Source organism: Mastigoproctus giganteus, chromosome 2 (assembly GCF_048544385.1).
Source record: "Mastigoproctus giganteus isolate SK-2022 chromosome 2, ASM4854438v1, whole genome shotgun sequence".
Classification (NCBI taxonomy): Eukaryota; Metazoa; Arthropoda; class Arachnida; order Uropygi; family Thelyphonidae; genus Mastigoproctus; species Mastigoproctus giganteus.
Window position 1 is genome coordinate 73,943,814 of NC_143576.1, and position 16,862 is coordinate 73,960,675.

The following is a 16,862-nucleotide window of genomic DNA, read 5'->3' on the forward strand; positions in this document are numbered from 1 at the left end:
AGACTCAGGGGGAATCACTTCTGAATCTGATTTTCCATCCATATTATTAATAGCTTTTCCATCTTCGATATAGTACTAGAATGCTGTTTTGTGATCACTTAATGATGATCTTAAAGGCATTGAGCTTTTATACATGCACTGTCCTTTAAAATAGTATTCACTGTTGAAGCAGTGAGACCTAATTCCCGTGCAATAGATAACAAACGTTGTCCTGCTTTGTACTTCTTAATCATTTTCATCTTCATTTGTTTCGCTTCCTAGCACTTCCACCACTTGCACTTTTCATTGGTTTCCCTTCATTATCGTAATAAGTAAATAGGAATGAAGAGAAGATTCTGAAAATTTATCTGTTTTTTATATGATTGAAGATTTCAGTGAAGGGGAACACATTTCACCATAATAACATATAAATCCACACAATTCCAGCTATCGGGATCATCGCAAATGCAATAAGATCAAGTTTACTACCCATTTATATTCAGATGCACTAACAGAAAAGCCCAATAAACCAGAGAGTGAAAATTGTTTTTATTGTTTTATGGTCATGACCTCCAGAAACGTTCTTTAGAAAATTATCGACAAAGCCGTTCAAAACTGAGTCTTATAACGGAACATATGATAATGATGAAAGGGTAGGGCTCCATTATAAAAATGGCCTTTTAGAGAGATAAATAACTTAATTATATAGTGAAAATTTCAACTTCCGAGGTCTTGGAATGAATTACAAAAAAAAAAAATACCAACGCGTTATTGGGTTCACATTGCGATGGTTTCACAATACCTCCATTTATTCCTATGGGATACAAAATACGTTTCCACGATTTTTTTAAGTTCACATCGGCTGGCAGAAACTTACGTAAGTCAGTTTTTGCCAGCCGGTGCAGATACAGGATGTCATCAAATGCCTATATCTGCATTTGATGACAACTGAAAATTTACACTTGAAATTTCACTATACTCCTAGCATTAGTATACATGCAAGTATATGTGTACCTGTTTTTACTATTAGTACACAGCCCATGTATTTGCTTGTTCTATGAAGAATCCCAGCAGGCCTTGAAATTCATGACACCTCACTTTCCAGCCAGACTGCAACATTTTCCAACAGAAGGGATTTTTTGTGGAGGTTTTTTTTTTTATTATTATTATATTTTTTTTTTGTTTCCCAAGCTTACCACCCTAAAAAGGTTGCCAATTTGTAAGAGGAAATTATTCAGAACTTGAGACCAGAACTACTAGCAATTCCAAAACAAGCTCCTATCAAGAATACTTCCTGGCAGAGATGTTGGAATCTAGGTATACGGTGTTTAGGAGACTACTTCAAAAGAGATTCATCCATTCAGCCACTTCATAATTTGAAAAATACTGTCGCACCTCTCTTTAACCAACTTCCATATAGAGAATTTTTTTTAATTCCCCTTGGTCATTATAATGAAAACAGTTTTTGTATAATGAAGAAAATTTCCATATAATGAACTGATTTTGAGAGACCTCAGTAAGAACTGTTCACACCTCTGGCCTTTAGGCAATAGAGCTGAGCTGTAGAAAGCGCAAATTAAGAGCTAAAGAGATTAATTTTTAAGAGCACGAATTAAGACCTAAACTGCTAGCTCACACAATAAAAGGTTAATAGTAGCAGCAGAGGTGAAAGTGATTCTTGCACTACTTTAATTGCAAAGAGCAGCAGCCTGGAGAGTGGGGTGCTGGAGGAATTAGGGACTGGTGGGAGTCATCGTGAAACAAATAAATACATGGGCTGTGTAAGGGTGACTAAGACGAACAGGTGCACATATACTTGCACATACACCAATGCTAGAAGTACAGTAAATAAATTTGATGAATTTGAAGTACCATATTCGTACGTTGGCATTCGAGGTGAGCGGACGTGCTTAGACAGGGCTCCTCAGTTAAGTGGTTTACTTTTGGATAGTGCTTTTAAATATTTGATTTATTTAAATATTGTTGGATTATTTTGTTATAGGTTTTCCTGTAACTGTTTGATTTTAATAATATTATAGATATAATTTTTTAAAGTTACTTTCATTGATATTTATTTAATTTTATAATGGTTGTTACGAGATCTGCCTTAAACACGTCACAGGGTATCGTGAGTCACACGGAAATAGCAGATGGCGATTTACGGGTGAGTCATGATTTAATCCGTTGTGGAACCTGTGGAATGTTTTCCAAGGTCGACCTGGTGACTAATCCTACCTCACCTGGGGATTCTTTTCTTTGTGATCGATGTAAGGAGTGCACCGATCTTAAATTACAATTTGGTGCACTGATGGAACAATTTGAGTCCCTGAAAAAACGAGTGCTTGCCCTCGAAAATAATGCTTCTGGGAGCTCGTCAGGGACTCAAAACTCCAGCAATCTACCAAGTGATGCACACCCGATTCGAGCCTCAAAACAGAAAAACCAAGTGCAAACTACCCTGGTTAGAAAGGACATTGTTTTATTAGGAGACTCCATTGTCAGGGAAACGGGGAATATTTTTTGTAATAAAGATAGGTGGAGCAGAACCAGGGTATGTCTGCCAGGAGCAACTATTGATGATGTCACCAACAGACTGTCAGATTTTAAAGGGGGTAAAGAAAATATTATTATTCATGTGGGGACAAACGATATTAAACGTACACGATCTGACGATTTGTTGGAAAAATACAGGACCATGCTGAGGAAATGTCGCGAGCTAGGCCATAATGTCTATGTGTCTGCAATTCTGCCCAGACACGATAGGAGGGATTATATGTTAAGAGCCTTGTGGATTAACTCAAGACTTGAAGGAATCTGCAAGGCTTTAGGGGGTAAATTTCTATCAGCATGGCCCACACTTGTAGGTAGAAGGAATTTGTTTTGTAGAGACGGGATACACTTAAACAAAGGTGGTGCAAAAGTTTTTGCCAGTATTATTGAGGATACCTTAAAGGCTCAGGGAAACTGCTAGTTAGGGGGGATGTGGGTAATACTGACACGCGTTTATCTGATAATATTGGTCAATGTAACTCTTGCACATACCTTAAGAGTTCTTATCTGTTACCCCAACTGGACGTATTATCTAGATGTTCTGGGGGCAAAGACGTTTCACGTGAGCAGGTAGTTAATATCAGGGAAGAGAGCCTAAAAAACTTCAAGGGTTGTGTTAGGGTTGTTAAATATACAAGAACAGTAAATCTTAATTGTTTATACAGTAACGTTAGAAGTGTCGTCAATAAAATGAGCGAATTCGAACTGCTGGTTAAAACAAGTAACGCGTACATAATAGGGCTTACAGAGACGTGGTGCCACCCGGAAATTGGGGATGATGAGTTTCAGTACGGCTTGTATAATGTATTTAGGAAGGATAGGTTAGATAGAAGGGGTGGTGGGGTAATGCTTCTTATCAGAAGCAGCCTGAGTGCGACGATAGCTTTCCCGGATTCAGACGTTTCACATGCTAGTATAGAGTCTGTATGGTGTGAGATAGTTGGAAACAAAGGTACAATGCGAGTAGGCGTAATCTACAGACCAGGTGATTGTGAAGACTATGACAAAAGCCTCTACATGCAAATGGAATGGGCAAGTAAGCGTCAATGCCTTATTATGGGTGATTTCAATTTGCCTCTAATTGATTGGAGTAAATGGGAAGGAAACTCGACATGGGGAACAAAATTTTTAAATCAACTAGATGACTGTTATTTGTATCAACATGTCAGGGAAAGTACTAGAGAAAAGAATATCCTAGACCTCATCATCACACATGAATCAGATGACATAACAGGGCTGACAGTAGAGGAACCAGTAGCAGGAAGTGATCACGGAGTTCAACGGTGGATGATGACGAGAGAGGTAGCAGAAGTATAAGGCAAAGGAATGGGTTTTAATTTCAGAAAAGGAAATTACGATGCCTTAAGGTACTACATGGCCTCTATTAACTGGGTAGATATCGCGCAGAGAATGAATACAATTGAACTGTGGTACGCTTTTAAAACATTAATCACAGATGCCTTAAATGCGTATATACCATTAAAAAAATACTCCACGAGAAGGGTTCCAAGTTGGATGAATAGTGAAGTTGCCGCATTACTTGAGCAAAAAAAGGTGGCATGGAAACGTTACAGAGCAATAAAAAGTACTGAAGCCTATAACAGCTACAAGGTGATGTGTAATAGAGCCACAGAAAAGGTTCGACAGGCAAAGGCAGTTTATGAGAAATCACTAGCAAACAGAGCAAAGAGGGGGGATAAAGAATTCTTCACATATATAAATGCCAAGAAGAGCACGACAAACCAGATCGGACCTTTACGTAAGGGAAAGGGGATAGTAATAAATACACCAGCTGCCGTTGCAGATGAACTCAACAGTTATTTTGCATCGATATTTACAAATGAAAAGCCTTTTGTGGCAAAGGGAAATTGTGGGAGCGAAGTTAAAAAATATGTAATTAATGATATTGAAATTTCGCAAGATTATTTAATGAAAAAACTTTCAAGCCTACAGACTAGTAAGGCTCCTGGAGTTGATGGAATATACCCTATAATCTTGAGAGAGGCGGCAAGCGAGTGCATTGAACCACTGAGGCTGGTTATGCGAGCATCACTAGACTCTGGGGAGATTCCCTTGGATTGGAAAAGTGCAAATGTATCTCCCATACATAAGGGTGGCTCTAAAAGTGAAGTGGGAAATTATCGACCTGTCAGTCTGACTTCAGTAGTAGGGAAAATCATGGAGGCATTGATCAAGGGTGGAATTCAGGATCATTTGGATCGAATTGAAATTCTCAAGGATACTCAGCATGGTTTTGTAAAGGGAAAATCATGTTTAACAAATCTGGTTCGCTATTTCGAAAGGGTCACTCACGAGCTGGATTTAGGGAATAATTTCGACATTGTTTATTTAGATTTCAGCAAAGCTTTTGACTCAGTCCCACATGAGCGGTTGCTTTATAAGCTGGAACAGGTTGGAATCACTGGGAAAATCCTTAGATGGATAGAAGGATGGCTTCAGGGCAGGAGGCAGAGGGTTGTGATAAATGGCTATTCCTCAGATTGGGTTGATGTAAGAAGTGGGGTTCCCCAAGGATCAGTATTAGGACCACTGTTGTTTTTAATTTTCATAAACCACATTGATGAAGGGATAGAGGGCGTGATGTCTAAATTTGCAGATGATGTTAAAATTGGTAGAGTAGTTAATGATCACTGTCAAGCTGAGCTTCTTCAGAGAGACCTAGATAGACTTCAAGAATGGTCAGAAAAATGGCAGCTGTGCTTTAATCCAACAAAGTGTAAGGTATTACACCTGGGAAACAGTAATCCCAAAATAACTTATTCACTTGGTGGAGTTCAACTAAACCCAGTACTGGAGGAAAGGGACTTGGGTGTTACGATACGGTCAGACATGAAATTCTCTGAGCATTGTAAACAGGTTGCAAGGAAGGCCCATGGTGTCCTATCGATGATCTATCGAACTTTTGCAAGTAGAGATAGGGACGTGATAATCCCATTATATAAGGCCTATGTTAGACCACACTTGGAATACTGTGTTCAAGTATGGAGACCGCACCTAAAGAAAGACATTGAGCTTCTTGAAAGGGTGCAAAGAAGGGTAACTCGCCTGGTGAGATCGGCAAAAGGGCGTCCTTATGAAGAAAGACTTCGAATATGTGGGTTGCAGAGTTTGGAAACTAGACACCTTAGAGGAGATTTGATTGAGGTGTTTAAGGCTCTGAGAGGCATCAGTAAAATGAATGAGGACAAAATTTTCAAGATTATAAATGATGCTAGAACTAGGGGACATAAATTCAAGTTACGCGGGGAAATGTTTAGATTGGACTGCAGGAAGTTTTATTTTAGCCAGCGAGTTATAAATTACTGGAATAAGTTGCCTTCATGGGTAGCAGAGGCCAACAGTTTGGGGAAATTCAAAGGTCATCTGGATAGTACTTTCGGGTAAGGGAAGCGCATAGGATGATAGGATTAATTTCCTTTTTATTTAATTTTTAATTTCATTTTATTATTTTTATTTATTTATTAATTATTATTTATTTATTTAATTTTTGTTTTTATCATTGTTTTGTTCGGATTTTTTTTTTTTTTTTTTTTTTTTCTGGCTGGTGCAGCATAAGCCATAGGCTTTCTTGCACCATACGGCCGTTACTAATACTAATACTAATACTGGTCAAGACATCAAAGGCAGATATTGTTGGGATATCAGAGACATGGGGTCACACGGATACAAGTAGTGCAGAATTGGAATTTGTGAAGAAGGGGTTATGCTGTCAATTAAGAAAAACAAAATATAAGGAAGTGCATCCAGTTGACATACATGGACAGTGCAATGCTGAGTTAGTTTGGTGTGACATAAGCACTAGAAAAGCAGAAATGAGAGTAGGCGTGTGTTATAGACCTAATGACTCTGATAAGTACAACAAACAATTGTGCAGAGAAATAGAATGCGCCAGTAAATCGGAATGTCTTGTAATGGGAGATTTTAACTTCCCCAATATTGATTGGAACTTGTGGGTTGGTCACTCGCACACTAGCAAGACTTCTGTGGATTTATTGGGTGATTGTTTTCTGCAGAGCATGTTCGAGAGTCAACCAAAGAGGGTAATAGGTAATACACTTGATCTGGTTATCAGCAGTGATTATCATTAGTAGAGGCATATTATACAAGAAAGCAAACTTACAGAGCATTAGCAAAAAAAAAAATAATAATAAATAAATAAAATAAAACCCATCTCAATTTTACTCATCCATTCACTCCAAATGTTTGTCTAGTTCTGCCTAGAACTTATTAAACATGACGAATGCCGACTACGAGTTAACTTGTACTTGGCGATTTGGCCCAGGACGCCGACTACGAGTTAACTTGAACTGCTATGACTTGCCTTTCAAGTGCAACTACGACACTCGTAGCAAATATGTGCAACTGATGGATAGCTGGCTTTTGGGATAAGAATGAAAAATGAACCACGGCATCAGAAAACAGAATTTATTCACAAAAAGAAATATTTTCTTCACACAAAGAGCTAGCCTCTCTTAGCACACTGGACACTAATAGCGTGTTCCGTGGCGTTTTATTTCTCATACATACTCGAGATGGCTTAATCGGCCGTGGTTTTTTGCAGTTGGTGAAATTCTAAATAATGAATTTTACGTTCAGACCTAATCTTCTTTGGAAGATTTAGAATTTTTTCTCCAATCAAAGATTCAATCATAACTTTACCGTCAAGTTACGGGTTCCACCATTAAATGTCCGAAATTCAGAGAAACACATAACTTGACGGAACAGGGTGTATGTGTTATGCAAATATATTTCTATAATATGTAATGCAGTTTTTTTCGGACATCTGATGGTTTTTCTTAGCGCTGAAATTTGATCCGATCAATCTATGAACCAGAACGTACGACTCATCAAAAAGCACTTCAAATTCCGAGTCACTCATATTAGAATAGAGCTCAAGCTCTTTATTTTAGATTCTTTGTAGTACGTAACAAAGTACCAAATACAACGTACATGGCATAGTCTGTGTCACTGCAGCAGATTTACGTAAGACACTGATTCATATATAGAGAATTATGCAAGTTACAACACTTCTGATTTAATCTAGTTAACACGTTGTTGGCTGCTGCAAAGAATTTTCTATTACATACGCCAACTAAGAGATAATTCACGATTCTTTTTTCTACAACAATAAGCTTTTTTTTTATGAGTTTTGGTGATGAATATATATTATAATTTAGGTTTTGAATAATTTAACATGTCTAACTGAAATTGGCGTCAGAGACCAGTTTACCCAAACAAGCCTTGGCAGTCAAGGTGTTAAGTTATCAACTTCTACAAACACATGTTTGTAGAAGTTGATGTTTGTTCCAGCAATCAACTGCACGCTGGCTAAAGGCAAATTTCCGCACACCTACCCTACAATTATCTTACCTCGATTTGAATTTATGTCCCCTCAGGCGATTAATCTGGGCAAGAGGAAAAGAACCATCAGCATTGAGCCTGCTCAAACCATTAAAGCCCTTATAAACCTCAATCAGATCACCTTGCACATGCCTAGTCACCAGACACTGTAATTTGCACATCTTAAGCCATTCTTCGTAAGAGCAACCTTTTGTTCCATTCACTAATCTTGTTGCCCTTCTCTGTACTCATTCCAGCAGCCCTACATACTTCCTAAAATGAGGCCTCCACACCTGTATACAGTACTCAAGGTGTGGCCTGAACACTGGCTTATACAAGAGGATAACAACATCCTTATCCTTACTAGAAAAATTCCTGTATAACATTAACAAGACACTGAAGTACTCTTGCAGACTGTCTGCACTGCTCAGAAAACTTCATATCTGACTGCACAATTACCCCAGCTCTTTTTTCATTCTCTACCACATTGAGTGTAGTTCCACACAGTTGATATGTTACTCTGGGGTTACTGCTACCCATATGCAGTACTTTACATTTGTCAATGTTAAACTTCAGTTGCCACCTCTCAGCCCATCTGCTCAATGTTTCTAGATCCTCGTGCAGTAGCATACTGTCATTAACAACCCTGCCAATCTTCACATTGTCTGCAAAATTAGACATTAAGCCTGATATACCTTCATCAATATCGTTAATAAATACAGAAAACAACAATGGACCCAACACTGAACCCTGGAGACTCCACTAATAACATTAGTCCATGAATTAGTCAATGTCCATTGATTACCACCCTCCATCTTCTCCCACTCAACTATCCTTTTATCCATAGCAGCATTTTGTCCTTAATGCCATACTGCTCCAATTTGTACAGTAGTCTTTCACGTACAACAATATCAAAAGCTTCCCTAAGATCCAAGTATATGATATCTAAATTATTTTTGCATCCAGTTTCTTTGTGACCACATCATAAGTATCCAATCAAATTGGTCAGACAAGACTTCCCCTTAACAAACCCATGCTGTGTCCGAAATATAACTGAAGTGTTGTCTAGATGATCCTGCAGTGCTTCTTGAACCAGTGCCTCCATTAATTTTCCCAGAACAGAAGTTAAACTACCAGCTCTGTAATTAATTGCGTCACCCTTTGATCGTCCTTTGTGAATTATTCATGGATAAAGAATTTGCAGATAAAGGAACCACTAGGTGGCAGTGATCACAGTGTACTGATGTGGGATTGACTTAAAGAGATAATTACAGGTCGACCATCACTAATCTGGCCACTGGTAATTCGGTTCCACATAATTTCCACGAATGTAATTTCAAATTTCCCGGGTCAGCCCACCAACCTGCCACTACTGCTTTGGTGGCATTGGTTGCAGCATCAGCTGTTGGCGTGTGAACTTGTAAACACTGGCAAGCCATTCCCACTTGTTTTTCTGCATTTATTATTATAACCTGCTCATATTTAGCCCCAGCCATGGTTCCAATGCATAAAGGAAGTGCCTCTCGGGGTGTAAAGCGCAAACACCCTACATTGTCCTTAACAGATAAAGTTGAACTTCTGAAAAAACTCAACAGTGGTGTGTCTGTGAGAAGTTTAACTCTGCATAATTGTACATTCAAGCAATTTCTCTCAGTTCCTCTTATTTTAGTAATTTTGCTTTTAGCCAAATTTTTTTGGATTTTTTTTTTTTTACAACACACTTGTGGAAAAACACAACACAATATGATGGATAATACAGCGTACTAACGAACTTGTTTTCACAAAATCTCTAACACTACTCACAAACTTATTGCGATGTTTGAGAGTTTTTTATTGCAATTAGTTATATTGCAGTGCTCGCAGTGAGTGCAATAAACTAATCACAAATGACCTTCACATGCATGCCATAATAGCATCACACATATGTGGCAGACATGGCTTCTCAAGGAATAAAGTTACCTACTGGGCCACATATATGCAACATAAAGAGAGAAAAAAAAAAAAAAAAAAAAAAAAGACTTTTTTTATTTATTTTTTTTATACAGTAAACCCCCGCTATTCGCGGTATCTGTATTCGCGGTTTCGCGTATTCGCAGTCGCTGATTTAATATAAAATGAAACCTAAAAAAATGTAAATTTTAAAGCGCTGTGAACATTTTCCGCCATAAAAAAACATGGGCGTGGTTAAAATTATCTTTCCCGGTCAAAACAGCGCTCAGTGGGTGGGGGGAGAGGGGTAACAAAATAGCGAGCGTGGATGTTTCTCACTAATCCTTGTTCAGTATGTGTTATGCACTTATCATGGAAGGTTTCGTCGTTTGCTTTTAATTTATATGCTTATAAATTGAATAAATTTATCAATTTATAAATTGATATGGTTACAAAAGTGATAAATCTACCATTTTTCAGTGTAATACAGACTTTTTCGAGTGTGTTAATGGAAGAAAGTGACTTTATTGTTGACAAGTTCTTTCTAACCTGTACAAAAATATGGCTACGAATAACAAGGGAAATGTGAAAATATCAAAGGTGATGACATTTAGCGAATAAAATTGAGTTATTTGACAAACTTTCTAATGGTGAGAGTGTTTCCTCAGTGGCAAAACATTATAAATTCAATGAATCAACGGTACGATCAATCAAAAAATCAGGTTGTAGTGTCCGTAAAAACGCGCTAATTGCTTCAAAAATTTGCTCTGTAACTCGTGATGTTAATTTAGAAAAAATGGAAAAGGCTTTAAATCTGTGGATAGAAGACCGAACTCAAAATAAAATTCCGTTAAGTTCACTCATCATTCGTAAAAAGGCAAAACTCCTTTATCAACACTTTAATGAAACTTTTGATAGCACTGGCAGGATAAGTTTTTTAGCTAGCAAAGGTGCTGGTTTGAAAGGTTTGTTTGAAATTTCTAATAAATATTACATTTAATATTAAATTGTTTCTTATTTTCATTTCGATGCCATATGCTTGCATTTCACTATGTACTGTCTATGTACACAGTCATATTATGAAGGTACATATAATACATACATAGACAAAATTTTAGACTAGTTTTTCTTATATATTTCATACTTTGGAACGGAACCCCTTTATTACTATGGGAGCCATAACTCAGTATTCGCGTTTTCAGTATTCGCAGAATTTCTCAGGAACGTAACCCCCGCAAATAGCGGGGGTTTACTGTATATATATTTTAAGCGAAAAAATGACAACACTGACATTACAATATTTATTTTAGAATTACTAATCAAATTATTTGCTAAATATTTTTTGACCCCTGGGGAATTTTTTTCTTAAACTAGCTAGGCAGTCAACGTGTTAAAGGTAGGATGAGGTGGTTAGCCGTTGGGTAAACTGTATGTACTAAAATAACCACCGGTGATCCGGCACCCCACAGGTCCCAACGCTGCCGGATTAGTGACGGTCGACCTGTACCATCATGGGTAAAGGGAAGGGTTTTTGCTTCTGTAAAAGTGACTGCAGTGGTCTCAGACAGTTTTTAAATTCTGTACAATGGGACCAAATGATGATGATGTTACCAAAAGCAAATTCTAAGTGGGAAGCATTCAAGGAATTAATGGTGAAAGCTACTCAGCTTTTCATACCGATTAAGAAATACTGTTCAGGTTTTATGCCTAAATGGATGTCAGATAAACTAATAAAGCTTGTGGTAGAGAATAAAAATGCATGGGATGCATATAAATTATCAGGTGACTCAGAAGGCTATGGCAGATATAAGCTAGTCTGTACAGAGGTTAGTCAAGTGAAGGCAGATTACGAGAAATCTCTGGCAAAGATGCTACAAAAACAGCAAGGACTTCTTTACTTATATAAACTCTACAAGGGGATGCAAATTGGTTCACTTGATATCAATGGTTTGACTATTGATGATCCTGCTCAGATAGCTGATGATCTGAATGAGTATTTTACATCTACATTCACACATGAGGAGTTATTAAGGAGGGAAAATGCCAGACGTTTATCACACTGTAATAGGGTACTTAATGATTTTCTAATAACTGAAAGCAAAGCACAGGATAAATTGTTGATGTTAAACATAAGAAAAACACCTGGAGTGGATGTGATCTATCCGTTATATTAAAGGAGGCAGCAAAGTAGGCAAACCCTTACCCATAATTATGAGAGCATCTTTGGAATCATGGGAAGTCTCCACGGACTGGAGATGTGCAAATGCATCACCAATTAAAAAATAGGAATCCAACCGTGGTAGAAGTAATTACAGAACAGTTGGTTTAACTGCTGTTCTGGGGAAAATAATGGAGTCAGTGGTTAAATTGCAGGATCATCTAGACAAAACTGCAATAATAATTCAGACACAGCAGGGGTTTGTTAAGGGAAAGTCTTGTCTGAAAAATCTGATTTGATACTACAATGTGGTTACAAAGGAACTGAAAGCAAAAAAAAAAAATAATTTTGATATCATACACTTGTATTTCAGGAAAGCTTTTGACACTGTTGTGCATGGAAGACTACTGTACAAATTGGAATAGTAAGGCATTAAGGGTAAGTTGCTACAATGGATAAAAGGTTGTTGTTATTTGGTTTTTAGGAGCATTAGCAACTAAGGCCATATTGCTCCGGGAATATGCGGTGGTCATTCCTTGACCTTTCCGCATCCTCCGTATTTGATGGTGACGGGCTCGAACCCCTGGATAAAAGGGTGGTTGGGTGGGTGGGAGAAGAAAGAGTGGTAATCAATGGATGCTGCTGTTGTTATTACTGGAGACCCCAGCTTTCGGTGTTGGGCCCACTGATGCTATGTATATTTATCAATGATATTGATGAAGGTAAATCAGGCTTAATGTTGAAGTTTGCAGATGACAGAAAGGCTGGCAGGGTTGTTAATGATAGTAATGGCAGTGTGCTAATGCAACAGGAGCTAGAAAAGTTGGGCAGAGAAGTAACAACTAAAGTTTAACATTCACAGATGCAAAGTACTGCATATGGGTAGAAGTATCCCCAGAAAAACATACCAACTGTATGAATACAGTTGGTATATAAATAAGATGGAAGATTGCTTAAGCCATACCATAAGATGGAAGACCTTTATGACAAACATGATTGAAAGCCTTTGAAGTTAGTCAAGTGAAGGCAGATTACGAGAAATTACTGCTTGTGTTTCACCGAACTTTTCCATTGAATTAGTCCTAAATGGGTAACATAAGCCAGAATATCACTAGTGGATCGACACTGACGGAATTCATACTGGCAATCATTGATCAGACGCAAGGTTTCTAGGTAGTTTAAAATTTGGCAGTTAATTGATTTCTCTCTTACTTTAGAAGGAGTAGAAGTAATTGCAATGGGACAATAATTGGATGGGAGGGATTTGTCACCCTTTTTAGGAACTGGCTGGATATGAGCAAATTTCCAAGAAGAAGCAAAAACACCTTTGGAATAAGAAAGTGAAAAAAGATGGCAAAGAACAGGAGTAAGTTCAGGAGCACAGGTTTTGAGAACAAGTGGAGAAATACCATCGGGACCTGGAGCTTTCTTAGCATCAAGATTCGTCAAAATCCTTCTGATATCTTTTTGATGGAAGACCATAGGAGGCATTGAATGGAGTGTGTTGGGAATGGTGCGAGGTGTTTTTCCAAGATCATTAATACGTGAGTTGGAAGAAAAATGGGATGCTAGCAGGTCAGCTTTATCCTTGGCTGAAGTGACAACAGAACCATCTGGTTTGGATAGAGGTTGGAGCAGAGATGGGCAAAAGCTGTGGCCAATAGCTTTGGCAAGAGACCAGAATGCTCGGCTACAATTAGGGCAAGAAGCAAGTTTTCTACTCTTAGCCTGTTCAAACTCCAGTTTGGACTGATTAATAACTGCATTGTTGCAAGCTTTGGTGTAGGAAGAAAATGAAACTGAAGAAATGGAAACAAGCCAATTACAATATGCAATGTTCTTCTCATGAACAGCCTTAGCACATTTATTGGAAAACCAAGTTGTAAATAAAGGACAAGATTTTAAAGTGGAGTCTGGGATAAAGGATTCCATTCCTGCAAGAATAATTTCACTGACACGATCAGAGCAAACACTGACATCAGAAGTTTTGAAACAGTAATCTGACCAAGGAAACGAAGAAAAGAAATCTCGCAGGTCATCCTATTTTGCAATATTGTAATGCCAAATAATACGATGTTGGGAATAGCTGTGAGATAAAGGCTCCATTGGAGAAGAGACAATCACTAAGTTGTGATCTGAGGTGCCTAAAGGACCTCTCTCTTCGACAATGTACTTAGAAGGGTTGTTTGTGAGAAAAAGATCAAGTGAGTTGGCTGTATAGTTAGGACTGTCGGGTATTCTTGTAGGTAAATAAACAATCTGTGCTAGGTCATTAGTAACTGCAAAAGCCTCAGCATCTCGACCAGCTAGATCGGTATGACTAGAAAACAGAAACCAGCTGGAGTTGTGACCATTAAAATCACCAAGGAAAACTACCTCACTGTTAGGAAAGTTGGACAGGAGAAAGTCAAGTTGCAAAGAGAGGAAGTCAAAGAGCTCCAAAGTGATTAGTGGAGTTGGGAGAATGGTAGAGACAACAGATGAATTTGACACAATGAGGTAGAGAGAGATTTTAAGACACAGAAGATCACAGAGAAGAGATTCCAAATTGCCAAGTCTCTAACAGGGAATATCAGAATGGACATATGCACAAGTACCACCTTTGAGGCGTAAGGAATTATACAGCAAATAATTTGGGCATCTGAGATGAGCAGTACTTGAATCAATCGATAACTCAGATTCTGTCAGAAAAAGTACATGGGGTTTGGTAGACTGCAAGTGGAATTCATTTCACATATATTTGTGAAATGAATTAGGAAGTGTTTGGGAGGTTTAGATGTTTTCGCAGATAAGCTTACTCTATTAGTTTGACAATTCATGGTGTATTCAATAGTAAGGAAAAAGTGTGTGGGACATGCTGTATGAAGTATGAAATATTTGGATATGGCGTACACATAGTAAGAATATACCCAGTTCCTTGACATAACGTGGCCTCAAACAATGGCCCCCCCCCTCACTATTCAGACTTCCTCCAGTCACTATCTCGCAGAGTAGAGGTAGCAAGATTATACACTAACTGATCCGGAAGCCTCCTAGAGTTACCAATAGGTTCGGTCCGGTGTACTAACTAGTGGCTGGCCTGCGAACACGGTATTAAAGCTGTACCCTCGAAATGTAAGGAAGACTGGATCTTGCCATGATGTCTATCATAACCTCAAAAGTTATCAGCCATACTGCATGAGAGAAGAGATGGGGAAGATTTGACCGGAACTTAGCTCTGGAGACTAAACATGGGTTCCACTATTTCAAGTCTCCAGTAAGCAAAGTGGTGGTATTGCACCGGTTGATGAGAGTCATGTACTACCTAGAAATAGGTGGTAGATGACTTAATTTTAATTGCATTAAATTGATTTTTAATTGTCTTCGTTTGATTTTTAATTATTGTTAATTATTTCTTCCTGTAACGTAAGATCGATTTTTAAATTGTTTTCATTTTAATTTCTGGGGAGTATCATACGGAAATGTTCTACATATCATATTGAGGTAAACTTCTCTTATTCTTTTCAAATAGCAAATGTACCGAAAATGTCGCAGCTGACTTGTTTAGTGGGTGGGAGGTTGCGTGAAGTGGACTAAACATCTGTTTGATCTTTGTCTTCTTCCCATCCTCACAACCCTAGAAGAATTTCCAAATGTTCTTTTTCTAGCATCAATTGCAAAGTAAACTTGATGTGCAACAATTTATTCATTGAGCAACGAAGGAACCATCTAGCAAAAACAAAAAGGCTTTCACATTGATAAATCATTTAACTTTGTTGTTGAATATTCATTTAGTAGAATGAAATATTAGGTGGTAAAATATCAAGGACTCTTATTTCCCTAGAAATTACTATATCTTCAACACATGCAAGGATTATTATAAAAATTAGTTTTTTATTTTATATTTCATGATATAAATAACAAGAGACTAATTTTTTTAAGGTCATTCAAAATTTAAGATTCAACAGTGTCTATTTCTTTAGCAATGCAGAAGATGCTTAGTTCACACAATCTTACCACATGCAAGTTATAACCTCTCTTAAGTATGAATGGTATTACCATACCAGATGCTTCAACCACAATTAAACACAAACATGGGAATTAATAATAATCAAATGTGACATAAAAATAAGCTATAAATTTGAAATGTACCACTTAAAATGATGTGTTTTACGGCTTCCCTGAAATGTTAGAATTCCAGCATGATTGATTCCGAGATAAAGCTGATTGCCTTTATGATCCTAAAATAATGAAAGAAAAAAAAAAAAAAAAAAAAAAAGCATTTAAGCATAAATTTTTTAAATGGACAAAAATACACAAATCATACTTTGACAGCTACAATGTGTAAATTTGTAAAATTTTTTTAGTCAATTTTAATAGTCAATGGTATATATTTATAATGGGGGAAGATAAATTTTCAATGGATATGGCCATATGAATCTTAGTATTCCTAATATTATAATTTTGACTTCCAATCTGCATCAGTAATTTATTTGAAATAGCATTAGCATTAGTTGAGACTTATGACATAAGAAACAAAGCTTATACAGAAGCAGCCAAAAAAAAAAAAAAAAAAAAAAAAAAAACTTGCCCATTTCACCCATCCATTTCTCCAGAAATTTGAAGTTTGTTCCAGCAATCAACTGCCTGATGGTTAAAGGTAAATTTCCATCATCTATTTTACAACTATCTTTCCTCAATTTGAATTTACGAACCCCCCTCAGGTTCGTGATCAAAGCAAGAGGAAGAATCCCATCAGAACTGAGCCTGCTCAAACCATTCAAGGCTTTATACCCCTCAATCAGATCATTTCACAGGTGCCTAGTCTCCAAATGCTGCAATTTGCAGAACTTAAGCCTTTCTTGGTAAGAGCACCCATTTATCCCACTCGCCAATCTTGTTACCC

At 37.5% G+C, this 16,862-nt stretch overlaps 1 protein-coding gene across 2 annotated transcripts in view; it reads right to left on the bottom strand.

Annotated features, from left to right (window-relative positions):
* Frmd5 (FERM domain containing) overlaps positions 1 to 16,862 on the bottom strand; it is a 433,883-nt gene that overhangs the window by 155,758 nt on the left and 261,263 nt on the right. For both annotated transcript variants that reach the window (XM_090368524.1, XM_090368523.1), the window contains exon 8: positions 16,109 to 16,197. In XM_090368524.1, coding sequence (XP_090224650.1) covers positions 16,109 to 16,197 — 89 coding nt within the window. The remainder of the gene's footprint in view (positions 1 to 16,108; positions 16,198 to 16,862) is intronic.